This window comes from Dryas octopetala, chromosome 7, assembly GCF_963921425.1.
Source record: "Dryas octopetala chromosome 7, drDryOcto1.1, whole genome shotgun sequence".
Lineage (NCBI taxonomy): Eukaryota > Viridiplantae > Streptophyta > Magnoliopsida > Rosales > Rosaceae > Dryas > Dryas octopetala.
In genome coordinates, this window is record NC_141372.1 from 1,695,373 (window position 1) to 1,713,878 (window position 18,506).

The following is an 18,506-nucleotide window of genomic DNA, read 5'->3' on the forward strand; positions in this document are numbered from 1 at the left end:
TCCCATTTCAAAGCCTAAATACCGGAAATTCCTGGGTTTGCTATTTGACCTTCATTTATATAACTCACGCAATAGAATTCCTCGAATGAGATCGTAAATGTGTGTGAGAAAGAGAGAGAGAGAGAGAAGCCAAGGTTTCATGGGACAATGTATGTGGATTATTCTCGAATACTGAACCTCCATTGCAATTTGCAAGATGTGATTAGGAAGGGGGAAGCACAAGAAAGGACAGATTGAGATAGACCATCACACTTTGGCGCCATTTTGGCATTGACCAAGGCCAGAGTTTATAATTGAGGAACCAAATTTTAATGTAACAAATCAAAACCTGAACTGTTGATGGTTAATAGCAAATTAGCAATACAACGTACACGGTTAAAAACAGCAATTGTGGGATAAATCAACTCCTCCGATCCTTCCATCAACTGATGGAACATACAACAATCAAAAGAATGTCACCTTAACTCCACAGCATGTCAGCATCAGAAAAATACACTAATCTGACCAAAAAATATTACTTCCGCATTCCACATAAATTTTAATTTTTCCCTATAACAATTCCATACAATGAATATACAGATGGGGAATCCGAATTAGCATTGGCAAAACAAACCTGCAGGAACATGAAAGAGATGCTTCAGATTTACAGGTGCAAAGTTTCGTCTATAGGGGTTGCAATGCATTTAACATGGTAAAATACAAACACCACACTAACATAAATTCATTATACTCTCAGATTGGATTCTTTAGCGTTAAAGGCCACAGTTTCCATAAGCACGGGGGTTTACAAGTTAATAATGGCACACCAAAGGGTTTCTCAGCAATGGCACATCATTACAAGTTAATAATGATGATGACCACCCCTCACTGTGGCTGTGCAATCATGAACTACCAACGAAACTAAGAAACTCAACTGCGAGCGAGGCCATGAAATTTATCAATCGTCTTTCTGATGCAAAACACTAGGACGGCTATTATTACCATTAAGAGCGGCATGATAAACCCGCTTCTCAGCAAGTCCAATGTCTGATAGAGTCAAGTTTCCCTGTAAACAAACAGAAACACAGATGGGATCAAGTTATGCTCTCAAGTGAGAAAAGAGATGTAATTTTTTCATTATATGCTTTTGGGGGGATGGATACCTCACTGGCCATCAACCTTCTGACATTATTAGCGTAGAGTTTTGGATCATCCTTTTCTTGCTGCGAAGGGTAATAAACTGGTAACCTTGTGACCTCTATGTGATTTACAAATTGACAGAGAAGAAATATCACATGGCGCACCTGAAAATTAAGTAATCAGGGAGCTAAAAGTAGACGTCTAGAAGGCTGTAAAAGGAAAGATGTAGATGTATCTGATTGAATTTTAACAGCCCATGTAAACAGTGTATATGCCTGATACATTGAATTTTTTTTTTCAACACTGAATGAATTTAGAATTTTCTGAGCTAGCACCAAGCACATAATTAAACAATGCGCTGATTGCCAGATCCCACACCAAGCCAATTACCAATTTGAATAACAAATAAACAAACCACCAGCTCCCTCGAGATCTTATTGAACAGTCAGCTTTAACCCATCCAGTGGTTCAGTAGGAGGATATTGAGAGACACACTCAGTGAGTATCCCAATCCAAAATTACAATAATTTGAATTATGTACAAATTAGCTTGAACTATTAAGTATTTTCTTTATAGGTGATCACAGAAATTGCTTAATATATACTCACCCCAGATATCGAGTCCCAGGCAGGACTAAATCTCTGGTAAGGATATCTAAGAAGCACTGGAAGCACTGGAGCTTTCGCCAAAAATGCTCCTGTCTTGAATGGGAGAAGAAAGTCACCATTTGTAGTAGTTCCTTCTGCAGAAAGATTAAAGATAAATTAAACAACAGTTAACAGTAGTATAAGAAATTATATGCTTGACAACAAATGCAAGTCACTAAGAAATGAATTGCAAACTAGTTTCACTGCGGATGGAGAAAAGAAGATTAAGACATCCAAGAACAAGTTTGAAACTTATTTTATTGGGAATTCTTTTCTACTGTCACTGTTTGATTATAATATAATCTTGCAAGTAATCAAGCTTATAGATGTAACTGCAAAGTGCTCCTCAGTCCATTGAAGAAAATAATCAGTCGCACAATCTGGGGGAAATAGAATAATAATAAAGTTTCAAAAATATAACCTGGGAAAAGCATCATTGGTGGGGCAGACTTATTCTGATGTGCTTCTCGAACTCTTTCAGTCACAACACCTGCAAGCCAAGGAGCGGATTAAGTGGAAAATAAAGAAACATATACTTGGCCACTAATAATAAGGCACTGCAGTGTACAAAGCTCCAGCCATTGCGAACATTGGGAAGGATCAAATGTTTTCAACCCTACCCCCACTTATGGCACTGTCAAAGTTATCTAAAATAATTGAACCAACACAAATTTTGAGAACAATTAGAAAGAGTACAGAGGTGTCTACAATTTACGTACTTGCAACACCCTTGAAGTCAGATGATTTTGACTCCCGCTGAACATAGACACAACCGAGGCACTTGCTGTCAAAAATATGCATCGGAAATTGAGTTCCTTTCTCCCTCCCATAAAAATTACTGTATACTATAGTCTATACTATAAGAGAGAACAGATTTTCAGAAAGATATAAAAGTGCAAACTATATTATGCTCTTATGATGAAACAAATTCGGCATTTTCCCAAAAACAGAGACAAAACTAAAATTAGCTGAAATCTCAGATGCTTTATTTTAAGAATGACAATGAACTTTAAAAGGAAGTTAATACGAATTTAACAAACCTGATGAGACCAACTAGAGGGAGTTTAGCTACCGATCTCTTCACCAATAAAGTCCATTGCAAAAATTGACAAACGACAGGCAGGCCCGAAACAGAAATACGTCAATGACAAGATCAAGATAGATAGACAGATAAAATTGGATTATGTTTGAATGAATTTTGATAGCAGTGTGATACAAAGTAACAAACCTTGGCAACAAAGCTTGGGAAGGAAGAAGACATGTGATACAAGATATCCAAATACGATACATGGTTCGATACAATAGCTCCAGGCCTTTCAGGCTCTTCTTCGGTCTCATCTTTGCCCTAACCAAATTAACAAGAACAAATTGAACAAACACGAGTAGAGGCTGTAGAGCAGAGAAGAAAGTATAAAGAAGGAAAGAGAGAGTAGTAGTAGTACCTCGGCGGTGGTGGTGGGCTTGGGCTCAGTATCCAAAATCCGGTAGGTCTCGTTGATCCAATAAAAGCCCAAAACGAAGAGCATGAGTCTGGATAGGGAGCGGCCGCACTGGACAATCACGGCCCTCCTCCACCCGACCATGTGCGCGTAGTCCTCCTGCTCCTCGTCTCGATTCGGAACCGAAAACATCGTGCAAATCCTACAAATCAAGTAATACAACAACAACAGCGTCATAAGCACCACCACGCGTATCGGAACCAACGTCACCATGGCCACGCCCAGCAACGCCTTCTCCCGCCACGTCAATTCGCCGCGTCCCATGGTGCCATACACATCGCGCCGGACGTAGGCGGCGCATTTCTTCTCGAGCTCCTGGAGCTCCTCGGTGGAGACTTGTTGGGGCGGGTCGGGTTTGAGGAGCGGGCGGTCGTCCTTGGCGGAGCCGCCGCCGACTTCGTCTTGGACGACTGGTTTTGCCGGTAGGGAGTTGAGATCTTTGAGTTCCGACTCCATTATTAAGCTGATTGGGGGAGTCTCTCAGGTTTCCATTGAAACGACGAGGTTTTAGGAATTAGGAGTGAGTTGTAGATCTGGAAAGAGGAGTCAGGCTGTCTGTTGTTGTATGTAGCTCTATCTCTCTCGTGAAGGTTGCCTTGCCGGGGGTGCTTTCTTGCCGCGCGTCAAAATTCCCTTTATTACTAAATTATCTCTTTTTTTTGGCCACTTACTAATTAATTACCTCATTAGTCTTTACAATACAACAAAGTCCATGTACGAGCAGGGATGTGCTGTTGGCGACTCTAATCTAGCTTACCATGTAAGCCAATGATGCCAACTGGAGATTTGTGGGGCCTATTGTAGATCCGGGTGTCGCTATCATAAGTCAAGTAATCAGATAATCAATGGCCTCAGTAGTCAGTATAATACCGTGAATACTAAACAAACTTTGGCCTTATTTGATTTGAGGTGCACAAAAATATCGAAAAATCGAGTTTTAAATCAAATTAAATTTATCGGATTGATTTGGTCTGATTTTTTTTGTTTTCAATATTGAAATTTTTGAAATTGAGCGAAATGAGCAATTCAATTTTGGTTTCAATATTAAAATCTTTTATTTTAATCGAATCTAACCACTAATTATAATATATATTAATTGATTTATATATAATTTTAAGAGATAATTAGACTTAAATTTTTTTAAAAAATAATTTTTAGATAGAAATTGAATATGTTTTAAAATTTATAAGAAAATCTTTTTAATTCATAATAATTTATAAATAAAAAATTTTTAATTTATAATAAAGTCGCTGATCGCCGATCGCCGATCGCCGTTCTCTCTCTCGGTTCCCAACCGAAACCGAACCGAGATTTGGAACCAATAAAGAAGTCCTTCTCTATTGACCCAATTTCTTACCCATTTTGTTCTTACTGAGATTGGGCTGGCCCACTAAAAGAAAATCTTGGGTTGGTCTTATACAATCTACAATCTTACTCATGGATCATGAATCATGGGATGCTGCATAGTCCCCTCACTAAATTTTTAAATAGTTTCCAATGAAATAGAGAGTAGTTAGCCAAGAATGAGAGAATAAAAAAATAAAAATAAAAAGAGTAATATAAATGAGAATTAATAGTTTCCAATAGGGCAGATCATCGGTTGGTGGTGCGGTGGTAAGAGAACCGGTTTTTTTTTTTTTTTTTTTTTAAGAATATGGGAAGTAGGATTTGTACTTGAGAATATTTTTCAAAAATGGAAAGAGAATTGACATATATATATATATATATATTTTGAGTAAATAACGTATCATTGCCGGGAAGGGAAACCTAAAATGCAACACGTAGAGGAAAAGAAGCCCATTGTTACCAGTGCTAAATTTTTCTTTTCTTCCGTTTTGCCTTCTCAACTAATAAAATAAGAAACAACTTGAGAGAGGCTTCTTGTCCTCTGCAGATAACAGCTCCAAAATAAGCTTAGGAAGAATATAAAAGCATAGGTTGGAGCAGGATAATGCCACTGAGCACCATATACCCATTGTAGTGTTCATAATTAGCATATTTCAAATATAAACAGACAAGAGTTAAGTCTTTAAGTTTCTGTTACAAAACGATTGACATAAATAGCTAGGCTACAGATTGACAGAAAAATGTTTCCTTTAGGCAAGACTTTTGCAGTAGTGACGACTGGAACCCAAGGACTGAGTGAGAGAGACGAGTGCACTTGTCACCATGCCGCTAAATTTCAATATTCTTAGCACTTTATCGTTCATGTTCTTGCTAGACAATAAGACTTTCCGGGAGCCAATTAATGACAAAGAAAACCAAGTGGAGATAGAACCAAACCTAGCATATATGTGCTGCTCTGTAATTGGTTATCAATAGTACCGATGGGAACTTAACTGGTAAGGAACTATAAATGTAAAACAAGCAGGGTGGTAGCAAGAGGAGTCTCAAGAATGAGCAAGGGTTTCAGTTGTATTCTAATTAGGTATGAAGGCCCTAAGTGATATTTATCTCATAAACATATAGATTTGACTGCAGATGGGGCAGAAAAGGCAAATTCTCTCGGAACAAGGTACTCAATTATACCATATAGCAAGTTTATGAATAAGTAGAAGACGATCAAACATGAAAATGTGGCACAAATGTCACTTGACATACTCTATTAACTTAAGACATGTGCTTTCACAACAACACATGAGCTGATGACCTCTATAGCTCCTTATTGGCATTGACCATAAATGTTGAGATCCTAAACAAGGAGCTCTGCATCAATTGGTCTGAATGTTGTCAGGTTCACTGTCACATTTTCGAATCTATTTAATAAAGTTGTTGTTTTTTCATTTGGTAAATAAAATTTATTAAGCACCAAAGAGGAGATACAAAGCTGCAGGACTGCACAGAAGACAGGCCAGAACAGAAAACAACTACAAGATTTAACAAACAAAGAGCCCAAGGGCACCAGCACAACAAATAAGTTGTGTAGGGAGTAGGGACAACTATTAAGTTGCTCAGTTATTTAGAACTGATAAGCTCGGAAGGACAAGTAATAAGGTCTTGATGAATGGGTCTCAGAGTTTCTCAGTCATATAGTACATGCCTCTCAATTCCCAATAAGAAAATTAAAAAAAAGAAAAAAAGATTCTCAATGTGCACAAAAATATATTCTCATTGAACCACTGCCTGTCAGTGAATGCAGTTTTATTCATGAGAAAAGTAAAAACCAAAGTAACTAAGAACCCTTCAGGGATTCACATTGTATTTCCTACACTGACAGTATAAGAGTTTTCACTCTTCCCTCTCTTCCTTTCTTCCAATTGCAGTCCAAACTCTAAATTGATCATTCATAAGAAAATAAGAAATTAAAGAAAGCAAGATTCTAAGAAACCATACCTTGTAAAAAGGCCATGAAACTTAGCAAGAAACCCAATTCTTATGAGTGCTAATTAGTGCCGATAACAGCCCGGCTAACGATATCGAAAGCGGCCCCAAAAAGTGTCCCTTGCCGTCACGAATGTCAGCTACCGCCATTAACCCATCGGCCAAATCTTGAACAACAGAGAGCTTCTTCATCAACTTCTTCTCACGCAACTTCCTCAGCCTCTCCTTCTCTTCCTGACACCCATTTCCCCTCATAATCGCGATCTGAATGCTCGATTTCAGACACTTCTCGTCTTCCGCACTCCGATTCAAATCCCTAACTTTCAATGAAACACTACCCAGGTACCCAATGAACTCGGCCCAAGCGCTGATCTTTTGCAAATTGTGTGCGTGTCGTTTATCGATCAAACCCGATTTAACCAACCAAACAAATTGCTCGACGAAGTAGTACAAGCCCTCGCCTCCATAGGCGATGAGGGAAAGGACGAGATCCTCTTTCGAATCGAATTTTGAGTTTCGCAGAGCGTTCACGTCTTGGACGAACTTGCCGAGCCTGAAGGCCTTGCGACTCACCCCTACGCTCGACTCGAAGCTCTTGAGCCGCTGAATTAGGGTTAGAGTTTCGGGGAGGGCTGACGATGCGAGTACGATCTTGGTGGCGTACCTGGATATCTTGAGGAGCTTGTCCACGCCATCTCTCTTCGCGAGGTAAGCTTCGAGGTGGTTCAAGAAGTCTTTGTCCTTTGGCTTTGATTGAGGAATAAGGTTTTCTTGGTTCAACAAAGGAGTGACAGCTGTTGAAGCTTTTGAGGATGAGTCCATGATGGAGAAGATGTTGCAGAGAACGAGACGACTCAGTTATTACTTCTTAGTTCTTACATCCAAACATCCCATAAAGCATTCTTATTACATCAAACGGCATCCTTATGTCTTCTAAAATTGGAAATTACACGTTTCTGAACTAACTAGACACCGAACGCCGTCGTTTCAGCAGAAAACTGTTGCCCCACAGTCCCACTCTAGCACTCTATCTCCGTCGGTCCGTCCTCGTTATTTTCTTTCTCCCTCACAGTCGTCAGTCTTTATTATTTTGCGTGCCAACTGCCACCAATTTGCAAGCCGATTATACTTTTGGTATTTTCTTTTTCGATTTTTAATGGGCTTTTTCGGGCCGGTCAACCAAACATTTATGATGAAAATGAAATATTCAGCCCAATGATAGCACAAACAAACCAACAAAAAGATTAAAATACCGGAGGCCCAAATAAAGGATTCTAAATAATCAACGTACAAGTTTGCAATATTTTATTCATGAACAACAAAAAATGTGCAACATTGAACAAATTAATGTTCAGACAAAAAAAAAAAAAAAACAAATTAGTGCGACAAACCATATTGGATTATTAGTTTATTTCTACTCATAAGCTTGCAATAGTTTACAAACTAGTGGGCCAAATCTTGATGGTGGCAGTAGTTTCACATTTGTACTATAACCTCTATATGATATATTGAGTGCAGATTGCATAATAAAAACATCAAAATGTGGGTTGAGTCCTCCATTCGTTTGGCAAGTGAAGGAGCGATCCACTAGCTTTGGTGGCAGTGGCATGGAGCACTCTAACCCTCCGCCTCATGATTTCCCCTTGGTCACTCTCCATGACCATCCTCACCACCCTCTCAACCTCACATCGTCCCACCACTCTCCTCCTTTCATCAAATCTCTGGCCTTACAGCCACTCCCATATCCACTAACATCCTCCCATTCATATCCACTAACATTCCCTTGTTCCCGAGTGCTTTTTTCAAATAATACATCAAAATTATTGTCATTTTAGTCAGCCTAAAATCATGAATAGACAATATTAACCTTAAGTATAAGACATATGTAACACACATAATCAAATTTTATTAGTATTTTTTAAAAAAATTCACATTGTATATCAATTTGGGACAAAACTCAAAATTTAGGTATCCAAATTTATTAAAAAAACCCAAAAAAAAAAAAAAAAAAAAAACCCAAAAAATTAACATATAATCTATTACATCAAATATGACACAGTGTTACAATAACTCAGAATAAATTTTCCTCAAGCCCTGGCATAAGAACTCAATTTACGGAATCATATATATATATATATATTAGGCGCACACAAGAGAAACAGGGAATTTCAAACAAGTATTCGCAAGCCAGACAAACAAAAAAACAATCAGACAAACAGAAAGCTACAAGATGAGTTGCAGGAATAGAACGTACGTCATGACCCTTAGTGGAATATATGGTAGCACCTAGCTAATTAATTAGGTTTTAGCACTCATTTAAAATCCTTCCACTGTTTGGCCATACGAGACAGCGAGTCGTAAGACGATCCACCAGTTTTCAACGCGCTCAGCGCACTTTGTTTGAGCTTCTTAGCTTTAGCTCTCATCACCTTCCCTTCCTCACCTTCCATCAACAGCCTCAGCACCCTCTCAATCTCATTCCTTCCAATAACTTGTTTCCCTTCTTCCTTCACCGGCTTAACGGCCACTCCAATCTCCTCCGCCAGCACCGTCGCGTTCGTTCTCTGCTCCGCGTACAGCGGCCACGCGATCATCGGAACCCCATACGTCATGCTCTCCAACGACGAGTTCCATCCGCAGTGGGACACAAACCCACCGGTCGATGGATGATTCAGCATTGCCACCTGGCATGCCCACGATGTCACCACCAGGCCCAATCCACGTGTCTTCTCCAAGAAACCATCTGGCAAATAAGCCTTGGGATCGTTCACATCCCCTCCCACGTTAAAAAACGTTCCCGACGCGCTCCCGTTCGTTGGCGTCCGCACCACCCATATGAATCGCTGCCGACTCAGCTCCACACCCCAAGCGAACTCAGTGAGTTGCTCCGCGGTTAAAGTGCCGCCACTCCCGAGTGCGATGAAAATGACCGAGTCGGACGGTTGCTGGTCCAGCCAGGCCAGGCAATCGGAGTCAGCTTTGGTCAACGGTTCGTCCTCTTTAATCAGCGGTCCGATTGGGTGAACCGGGGGAGTTTGGATTTGGTGGTAGAACGGGTTTTCTTTAAGGGCTCGAATCGGGACCGGTTCGAGATCTTCCCACGAGTTCAAGAATATACCGGCCGCCAAGGGCAACCGGCTGACGTGGAGAAAGAACCATTTGTACTCTTCGTTCTTTCGGTTCCGGACCTGATCCAGTAGGTCTTCGGTCCGGACCGGGGAGCAACCCGGGACCTGAATCGGTTCAGGGAGGTCGATGAATTCACCCTCCACGTCACGGTCCAGTTTAGGGAGATAAAAGGAGAAGGCGCAAAAAGCAGCGGAGGGAGTGAAGAAAGTGTAGACTGGGATGGAGAGTTGTTTGCAGACATCGAAGGCTTGGGTGCAAAAAAGGTCAATGATGAGAGCTTTGGGTTTGCCGAGGTCGATTAGGACGGACTTTAGGCAGCGGAGGCTTTCGTCGACGATGACGGAGAGGCGGTGGAGGACCAGCATTTGGTCGTTGACAAGGGTGGAGACGTCAGGGGAAGGGAGGTCGATGACGTGGAGGGCGGAGGGGAGGGTGGGGGAGTGGAGGAGGGCGGTTTGGGCGGCGGAGGCTTCGGTGGTGATGTTGAGGAAGCTGACGCGGAAGCCGTGGTAGAGGACGAGGCGCTTGGAGAGCTCCAGGAGCGGGACGATGTGGCCCATTCCGGGACTCGGTAGGACTGCCACATGGGGTTTGGTGGTATCAGCAGCAGCTGCTGATTCACTCACAATGCCCACAACCATGGTGTTTTGGTTTCTGATTTTGTGTTGTATGTCAGTACAATGAGAGAGAGAGAATAGTAAAGCAGTTGGGTGGAATTAATTTTGTGGTGACTAGTGGCATGTATATATAGGCTTTATCATATCTTCTGCGTTAGACTTGATTACAGTACGGACGTGCAGTGTTTGTATTAAATAATTGATGATCAGGTTTGGTAATTTGCTCATAATGTTGCATGCATTATTTAATTTATTTTTAGTGTCCACATATGTCTACCCCCATGTTCTATTGGCAGTGTCGACAGTTCGTGTTTCTTTTTTACTTTCTTTTCATTTTTATTTTTCCAGTTCGATCTGCGGCTTAATTGATCCCCTGCCAACCTGCAGATCGAAACAGTAAGTATACACTATATATTTACTTTAGCTAGCTAGTTGGTTCTAAAAGTTATTCAATTACAAAGGCCAATGATTGAGCTTTTAAGAGCCCAAAATTGTGTCGAGTATATATATATATAGAGTTCATTCGAAATTGGTAAAAATGTAGGTGAGATTATAAAACCAGCCATTAATTGTAACTGGCCGGTTTTGTTCATATATATATATATATAGATAAGGCCTAAGGGATTTAATATTAATGTACAAGACATTGATATGTCATGCTAGCTAATTCTGCATATTTATTGGCAAGTTGATTAGAATCTAGTGTATCTAGATATATATATATATATATATATATAGTCATTTGCTGATCTTAATGCATGTATATTTCAAAGTACTGAAACTTGTCGGCAAGTTATTACAAGGTCAGTTGCCCTCACTAAAAAACCTTAATTGTCACTATCCATGACGTCGGATCTTCTTATCTTGCTTCACGCTATTCATGTAGGTTTAATTAATAGTTACAAGGTCAGTTGCCCTTACTGAAAAACCTAATGATATACATGATCGAAGTATAAAAAATTTGGTATATTAGCATTACTTTTAATTGATGGGCCAGGCCGATTAGTGAAAAGGAGGACTAATACTTGTACAATGCAACTTTCGATTTCATTCAATCAATCCAATGATAAGTATCATATATTCTATATTATAAAAGGGATGAGAAAGGCAGGCCACTCACGTCTAAAAATGAAAAGAAATGACAATTAATATTATAGTTGTACATGTCATACACGCAAGCATACAATATATAGTTGACGGTGCCAAAAGTATTTGTGGAGATGAGACGTCTGCAGTGTTGGCTGGTTGCTGAGAACCAGTGCTTGTTTAGATAAGATAATATAAAAAAGGTCAGGTACGTGGTAGTAGTTTTCCTACTCCAAGGCCCCAATGGAGAAAATTAAGGTGCAGATCAATGAAAAGTAAAAAAGATTGTCGAAATATCTCTTTCACCTAAACCCATTGTTTTTTCAACCCTCTCTTTTCTGATTAGCTGCATCTTCCAAGCAAACATGATCTAGATTATTGAGCAGCTTGGCAATAGCACATACTCAATAAGAAAATCCTCTAGAATCCAACTCTCTGGTTTTTAACTTTTGTTGGGCCTTTTTTCCTTTCAAGAAAGGCCCAAGGTGTCGGCCCTTTAATAGATTCACCCAATCAATTTTGACTCTTACAAACTAAAGACTTAAGGCCCAGCCCAGCAGATGTTTAGAAATTTTTTGGCTATGGGCGTTTGTTGAACAAAAGCTAAGGTGAAGGCCCTTTAAGAGAGGCAAGTATGTCACTTTCACCCAATTCTCACTCGTAAAAACCAATACGCAAGGCCCAGCCCAGGAAATGCATAGCTTATAGACCGAGTCAATATAGCCGACTAGCCGTTGGATGCCCACCACACTAGTCCTCCTTTTGGTGAGGGACTTTGGATTCTTTTACTCAACGGTAAGGAACCTCCCACCAAAGCTATATCCAACACGTAACACATTTTGCAATTTACATGGCAACATACCAACTGACTGCGACCGACAGCCAGCTATGGTTGTTCCTCCAACCGCCACCTCCACCCCCTCCAAGGTTGCTGCTTCACTTTGAACACCCAAATTACCATAAATACCCTTCTGTTTTTTGTTCTATTTATTTTTGTTCATTATTGTACTTAAATTACCCTTCAAGCGATCTAAATTTACTTTCAATTACTTCTTTCTTTTAAGTTTTAACATGTCAACCAACATTAAAACCAACGAAGAAGATGTCATGCCTTAGATGAGTGGAATTGAAAAAGATAGACTAATTATGAGTCATAATATTAGCAAAGACATAAGTCCTTACAAATAAATTATCCCTTTTGTGGGTTAACATATTTGGGATAGAAATAGAATTTTGGTGAATTATTTGTGAATCAAATTTTCCCTAATATGCTAATACAGGTAGTAAGTACCCAAAAGAATTTATTTATGGGATTAATATCAATTTGGTCCTAGACTATTATATTTGTATCAATTTGGTCTCCAAATTTTTTCAATTTTTTCAATTAAGATTGTTCAGTTAATTTACACACTTTTAATTGAGGTTGTTCAGTCAATTTTATCAATTTACACTTGTGAAGTTATAGTATAGTTTAAAATGATCATTATGTCCTAAAAAGGAGGGCACATAATTGGCATATGGTTCTATGCAAAGGAGCTTTAGAAGAAAAATGTGTAAATTGACTTAACAACCTTAATTGATAAAATTGAAAAAAATTAGATAATTAAATTTTTTAAATTAAAAGTCAGAACCAAACTGATACAAATATAACAATTTGGAGACCAAATTGTCATTAATCCATTCATTTATTTACAATTAGATCGAGAATATCGAATGACCTTCAACTTTGAAGCAACCTCTAGTTAGTGATTCTCCTAAACAAGGAAAGTTGTTACAATTTCAGGGAACTATGCACGGGTAAATTGGGTATTTGGAGGAAGTTATAGTATAGTTTACAGTGATCATTCTGCCCTAAAAAATGAGCTATGCAAAAGAGCTTTAGAAGAAATATTTGTAAATTGACTGAACAATCTTAATTGAAAAAATTTGAGAATTAAATTTTTCAAATTAAAAGTCTGAAAACTAAATTGATACAAGTATAACAATTTAGGGACCAAATTGTCATTAATCTCTTCATTTATTTACAATTAGAACGAGATTATCGAAGGACCTTTAACATTGAAGCAACCTCTAGTTAGTGATTCTCCTAAACAAGGAAAGGTTGCTGCAATTTCAGGGAACTATGCACGGGTAAATTGGGTATTTGGGGAAGTTTCCGTATCGCTTTCAAAACCAAAACGGTAAAAGGTCACCGACACGCAAGCACTATTACCGGCTGTTATCGGTACATTACCCATTCCGACTTTAGCGTTTTTATTATTAAATCCGCAAAAAACAGACCGATGTTTAGTCACTTTGCGTCCTCTGCTCTCAGCTCTCTCCACTGCTCACCTCCTCTGTTTCTCCTCTCGCTTAAAAACTCCATCTCCCTTTCAATTTTCACCCAAATTTTGTTACCAATTTACCTACCACGCGCGCCCTAATTTCCTCCAACCACCATCTGGTTCAAAACATACAACGCAAGGATAAACTTTCACCTTGACAGAAATTCAGCTCAAGCGTCGTCGTTTTGAGCTTAAAATCAAACACAGCAGAGCTCGCGTTTGAAACTAACAATGGCAATGTCCGTCGCTACTAAGCTTCAATCTCCGATTTGTGAGCCTCGGGCGGTGCTCGGACCTGGGGGGAACAGAGTTAGGGTTTCTGAGGGACCGAAACGCAAAAACGAGAGCTTGAAGAAGCTACCGCAGCAGAGGCCAAGAAAACCTGTATCGGAAGTGCCGGAGTCGGTTGTAAGGAACAACGTGTCGGTGGACAGCGCGTGCTCTTCGGACACCTCGTCGACCGGTTCGTCTGCGAAAACGGCGAGTCCGAGAGGGACTGTACGGCATAAGAGCTGGAGGCCTGCGAAGGTAAAGGTTGTTTCGGACTATGCCGAGGTCGTGAAGCCGGAGGGTCCACCTAAACGGTGTGATTGGATTACATCTAACTCTGGTAAACTAGCTGTGCATTTGTTAATGTTTGTCTTATGTTTGGCTGCTGCAAAATTAAACCCCCTTTTTTCTTGAAAAAAATATGAATATATAAAGTTTGTTTTTTGCTTTAAATTGATAATTGGGTTTGAGGGTAGGAGCAGGGTACAGTGTAAGACACATATAATTGAGAATTAAAAATTGAGAAAGATAAGGCATCTGATTGAGGTGTAAATATGATTGTTTGGCATGGCTTAATTTCTATTGACAGACCCACTTTATACTTGCTTCCACGATGAAGAATGGGGAGTTCCAGTTCATGATGATAGGAAGCTGTTTGAACTACTCGTCCTTTCGCAAGCTCTAGCAGAACTCAGTTGGCCAGAAATTCTAAACAAGAGAGACATATTCAGGTCTGCTTGTTTTCCATTTCAGTGATAATTTAAGCTTCCCAATGAAATGTATACTTATTGGTTTATGCTGTTTTTCATCATCCCTTTGGCAGGAAACTTTTTGACAATTTTGATCCATCATCCATTGCACAGTTTGATGAGAAGAAGTTACTGTCTCTCAAAGTAAATGGCATTCCATTGCTATCCGAACAAAAGCTTCGTGCAATTGTGGGGAATGCCATGCAAATGCTCAAGGTAATCAACATTCGGTCAATGCTATCTCTTTAGTAATCATCCTGTATTGAACTATTTGTGAATATAATAGGTTTCCATGTGATTTACTCATTTGCAGGTTCGACAGCAGTTTGGCTCCTTCAGTAACTACTGCTGGAGCTTCGTGAGCCACAAGCCCATAAGAACTGGAGTTCGTTATGGACGTCAAGTGCCGGTGAAGTCCCCAAAAGCTGAACTCATAAGCAAAGATTTGATGAAGAGAGGCTTCCGTTGTGTTGGGCCAACTGTCATTTACTCATTCATGCAAGTGGCCGGAATCGTGAACGATCATCTCATAACTTGCTTCAGATACAAAGAGTGCGATGCAAATGTCAAAATGGACTTGAAACATAAGAATGAGAAGGAGACAGAAAAGGTACTAAACTAAAGTGAGGCTATGGAGGAGAACACGTGCTTATGATCCAATGACTAGGTTGAACTTTGTTACTAATCACACAAAATTTAGAAATTACTACAAGAAGTTGAAAAGCAGATATTTTCTAGTAGCCGGTTAATGTTTCCCACTTGCATTAATATTCTAGTTGAGTGACTGTGTTTGGGTTTGTGTCTGTGCCTTTTCTCATGTGACTGTCTGTGTCTGTGTCTGTGTCCTTAAACTGACCACAAAGTATTGGACCGATTGTATATGTAGATGTTAGATCCGTTGTCGTCTTAGAAAACTTATAGAGATGATTGTGAAAAGTTGGAACTTGCTGTGTTTTATCGTCATTTGGTGTCCTGTAATAGAATATCCATATTATAATAGAAAAGCCTATATATGTGATTAATAATACTTGGTGAATTGTGTCCAATATTTTCTTCAATGATGTTACAGAATACAAACAACAATGTCATTAATACGATGGGCTATATTAAGTAATTTGGCAGTACTTTTAGGCTTAAAAACACTTTCAAATAGTCCAATTGTTTTTGCTTATGTTTGATAAAAAAAATAAAGAATCAAAACACTTTTGTTTATGTTTAGCAAAAGTAAAATAAAAAGTGTTTTTGGATTTTAAAAACACTTGAAAACACTTCGGGTGAAATGCGCTTCCAAGTATATAAACAAGAAGCACTTGAATTTTTTTAAAACAAATCTATAAATTTCTAATAAAAACACTTCTAGTGAGCAAAAACATTTTCTACATAAAACACTCCCAAACAAGCTCTTTCTCGATGCATTCAAACACCACCATGGGACGCTTAATTCTGCTGCTTTGATATACTTAAATCAAGCATTTCATTAGAGAAGCCACCATAACAACCATTGGGTTAATACTTGCATTTCTTTTTCTTTTTTTTTTAATTGAGCCATGAAAACAAAACCCATAGGTACATATGAAAGAAGAAAAGGAGTTGCAAATTAAATTTTCCAATGTATATAGCATTCCCACTTTCCTGTGGTTTTTCTGAGTCTACAATGGTGAACGAAAAAACTGGTAATCTGAACAAGAAACGATACACAATATCTACGCAATGCTCGCTAAAACATCCCAAACATTTGGAATTGAGAAAGAAGGAATAAAATAAGACTTAAAATCTAACCAAAGTACAGTTGGAGATATGCAGTTCCACCCAGAAAGGGTTGTGCCAGACAACCTCTTTTCTTCTTAACTTTGACAAGTCGACTCACACTATGCGTTCCTTGATGGTGAGTTAACTTGGAGCCTTACCACTTCCAAGTGTGAGCTCCAAATCATCCAATTCCAATCCCACCTCATGAATCTTCTCTCCAACCCACGGCTTCACCTGTCCTCCCCCAAATTCAAACTCTGGTCCTCTCCCCATCTCCGGCACTGCGTTTGCGGGCAAATTTGGCTGAGCAACAGGCTTCACGAGATTAAATGTCGGAGAGGTTGGCATTGCTGACAAAGAGGGTGCAAATTTCTGAAAGCTGACCCATTGGCCGGAATCAACAGTGGAAGTATCAGACTCGTCGCATTCGAAAATTGTGGCAGGAGCACGAAGTTGGTGATGGTGACGAGTGGGACTAGCCGGGGCGGAGACAGCATAAAAAGGGTAGTTAAAAGAGGCCATGGACTCTTTGGCAATGGAGTCCCAGTTGGGAATCAGGTTGGGATTTCTCGTCGGGGACGAGAGTGGAGGGGTTACTGGGGCACTGTTTGAGATTCGGAGAGGAGGAAGAGACGAAGGAATGGCAGTCCTTAGATAAGGAACGAGGTTCGATGAATTGGTTGCGGCATCGAAACGACAAGGGCTGGGAAAGGAAGACGAGGAAGGACTGGCTTGGTACGATGGGATTGGGCTTGGAAAGCATGAAGACAATGGGCTTGGATTTAGAGAAGAGTAGGGTGTGGCTTTGGTTGAACAACTGCCTGCCGTTTCACTTGCTGGTGGCTTGCATCCCTGTACAAAACGACCACACTAATTAATCACTTCGCTTAAGCAGCTTTTGAATTTAGATTTCAGCAGCAAAATCCATTCCCTTTGGAGATCTATGAGAAAACAAGCTCGATCCAACTAAACCCACCCAAATTATTAGCAAGAAAAAACAATGCAAAGTAGTTGTAGAGTTAGAGTTTCAGGTGCAGCATAGATCTATGAGAAATTAGAACAAAATTGAACAAGTGAAAGAAATTGAAAGGAGACCTTGCGATAGGTGGTGCCGTCTTCTTCGACGGTCCAACCAGCTTGCACGCAGAGAGCCTTCAAGACCTCGTTGTTGTCGCAGTGCTTGGGCAAGTTGAAGCTGCCCTGAGCTCGAAGCCCCGCGAATATCTTCGCCGCTATGGCTCTCCTCCTCCTCTCTCTCCTCCTGTTGTTCTCTCTCTCCCTCCACGACGGCTTCCTCCGCGCCGCCATCGACGCCGACGTCGCTCCATCTGACGTCATTCTAATCTCCGACCTCAACAGCAACTCCTTCACCTCTCTCTCTCACTCTCACTCTGTGTTTCTCTCAGCTGTAAGCAAAAGTAGAGCTCTCTGTGCGTTTGTGTGGTGCGTTGCAGGGGATTTAAGCCCAGCCCAGGCAGCAGAATCAGAGATGGAGATGCGTGTGTTCACGAGGAATGCGCTTTCGCTTTTCCGCTGGATGTGTAGAAGAATCTTGCTCTCATTGTTCGCAAAAATAAAAGCTCATTTCGGACATGTTAATATGTGTCGCGTGTGCACCCAAACCCAAACACTTTCACACCTTCTTTTGTCATAGACTCATTGAGACATAACATGTTCTGGTCGTTGATTTAGGGCCGTTCGATTAGGATCATGGCATGTGGAGGACCGACCTTATCTAATAATTATACACAAAATGGTGTTCGGGAGCGCACGCTAGTCTGCTTCCTATGCAAGTGAGAGAAAAAGGCTTTGCCGCGTGGAGGTTTTTTATGTAGCTGTTTTTTCTGATGACCTAATAATTCTATTGTGGGTCCATTTTGTTGCAAGGGGACCCACTATCTGAGTGTTGGTTTCTTTTTTTCTGTTTTCTTCTCTGCATGGGATTTGGTTCCCATACAAGCAAGAAAAACAAAAGGGGGGGGGGGGGGGCTATTCA

The 18,506-nt window shown here is 40.1% G+C and overlaps 5 protein-coding genes across 10 annotated transcripts; 1 reads left to right on the forward strand and 4 right to left on the reverse strand.

Annotated features, from left to right (window-relative positions):
• Nucleotides 1–292: 292 nt before the first annotated feature.
• Nucleotides 293–3,988, reverse strand: LOC147278268 (Phospholipid/glycerol acyltransferase family protein). Of its 6 annotated transcripts, none has more exons than XR_015123584.1 (9): nucleotides 3,209–3,988; nucleotides 2,995–3,111; nucleotides 2,807–2,844; nucleotides 2,486–2,550; nucleotides 2,188–2,256; nucleotides 1,728–1,861; nucleotides 1,143–1,237; nucleotides 982–1,045; nucleotides 293–613 (listed from the first exon to the last, which is right to left on the reverse strand). XR_015123584.1 is itself a non-coding variant. In XM_086252519.1 (9 exons), the coding sequence occupies exons 1-8, from the start codon at nucleotides 3,719–3,721 to the stop codon at nucleotides 938–940; spliced, it is 1,185 nt and encodes a 394-aa protein (XP_086108645.1). In that variant the 5' UTR covers nucleotides 3,722–3,966; the 3' UTR covers nucleotides 299–613; nucleotides 915–937. The 6 variants fall into 6 exon arrangements, 4 of the variants coding, with proteins under 4 accessions (XP_086108645.1, XP_086108646.1, XP_086108647.1 ...); XR_015123583.1 differs by having other exon boundaries at nucleotides 297–613; nucleotides 716–1,045; nucleotides 1,143–1,283; nucleotides 3,209–3,961; XM_086252519.1 differs by having other exon boundaries at nucleotides 299–613; nucleotides 915–1,045; nucleotides 1,143–1,283; nucleotides 3,209–3,966.
• Nucleotides 3,989–6,140: 2,152 nt separating this feature from the next.
• PEX11A (peroxin 11A) lies at nucleotides 6,141–7,664 on the reverse strand. Its single transcript, XM_086251651.1, has one exon. It carries the CDS (start codon nucleotides 7,406–7,408, stop codon nucleotides 6,620–6,622), a length of 789 nt encoding a protein of 262 aa, XP_086107777.1. The 5' UTR covers nucleotides 7,409–7,664; the 3' UTR covers nucleotides 6,141–6,619.
• Nucleotides 7,665–8,611: 947 nt separating this feature from the next.
• LOC147278270 (anthocyanidin 3-O-glucosyltransferase 5-like) lies at nucleotides 8,612–10,445 on the reverse strand. The gene has a single exon (XM_086251345.1). The coding sequence runs from the start codon at nucleotides 10,354–10,356 to the stop codon at nucleotides 8,899–8,901; it is 1,458 nt and encodes a 485-aa protein (XP_086107471.1). The 5' UTR covers nucleotides 10,357–10,445; the 3' UTR covers nucleotides 8,612–8,898.
• A 3,263-nt stretch (nucleotides 10,446–13,708) lies between these two features.
• On the forward strand, nucleotides 13,709–15,788 carry LOC147278271 (DNA glycosylase superfamily protein). The gene is made up of 4 exons (XM_086251504.1): nucleotides 13,709–14,352; nucleotides 14,602–14,743; nucleotides 14,836–14,977; nucleotides 15,075–15,788. The coding sequence occupies exons 1-4, from the start codon at nucleotides 13,974–13,976 to the stop codon at nucleotides 15,381–15,383; spliced, it is 972 nt and encodes a 323-aa protein (XP_086107630.1). The 5' UTR covers nucleotides 13,709–13,973; the 3' UTR covers nucleotides 15,384–15,788.
• A 551-nt stretch (nucleotides 15,789–16,339) lies between these two features.
• BZR1 (Brassinosteroid signaling positive regulator (BZR1) family protein) lies at nucleotides 16,340–18,062 on the reverse strand. Its single transcript, XM_086250662.1, has 2 exons — nucleotides 17,606–18,062; nucleotides 16,340–17,362 (listed from the first exon to the last, which is right to left on the reverse strand). Exons 1-2 carry the CDS (start codon nucleotides 17,846–17,848, stop codon nucleotides 16,652–16,654), a joined length of 954 nt encoding a protein of 317 aa, XP_086106788.1. The 5' UTR covers nucleotides 17,849–18,062; the 3' UTR covers nucleotides 16,340–16,651.
• Between the last annotated feature and the right edge of the window lie 444 nt (nucleotides 18,063–18,506).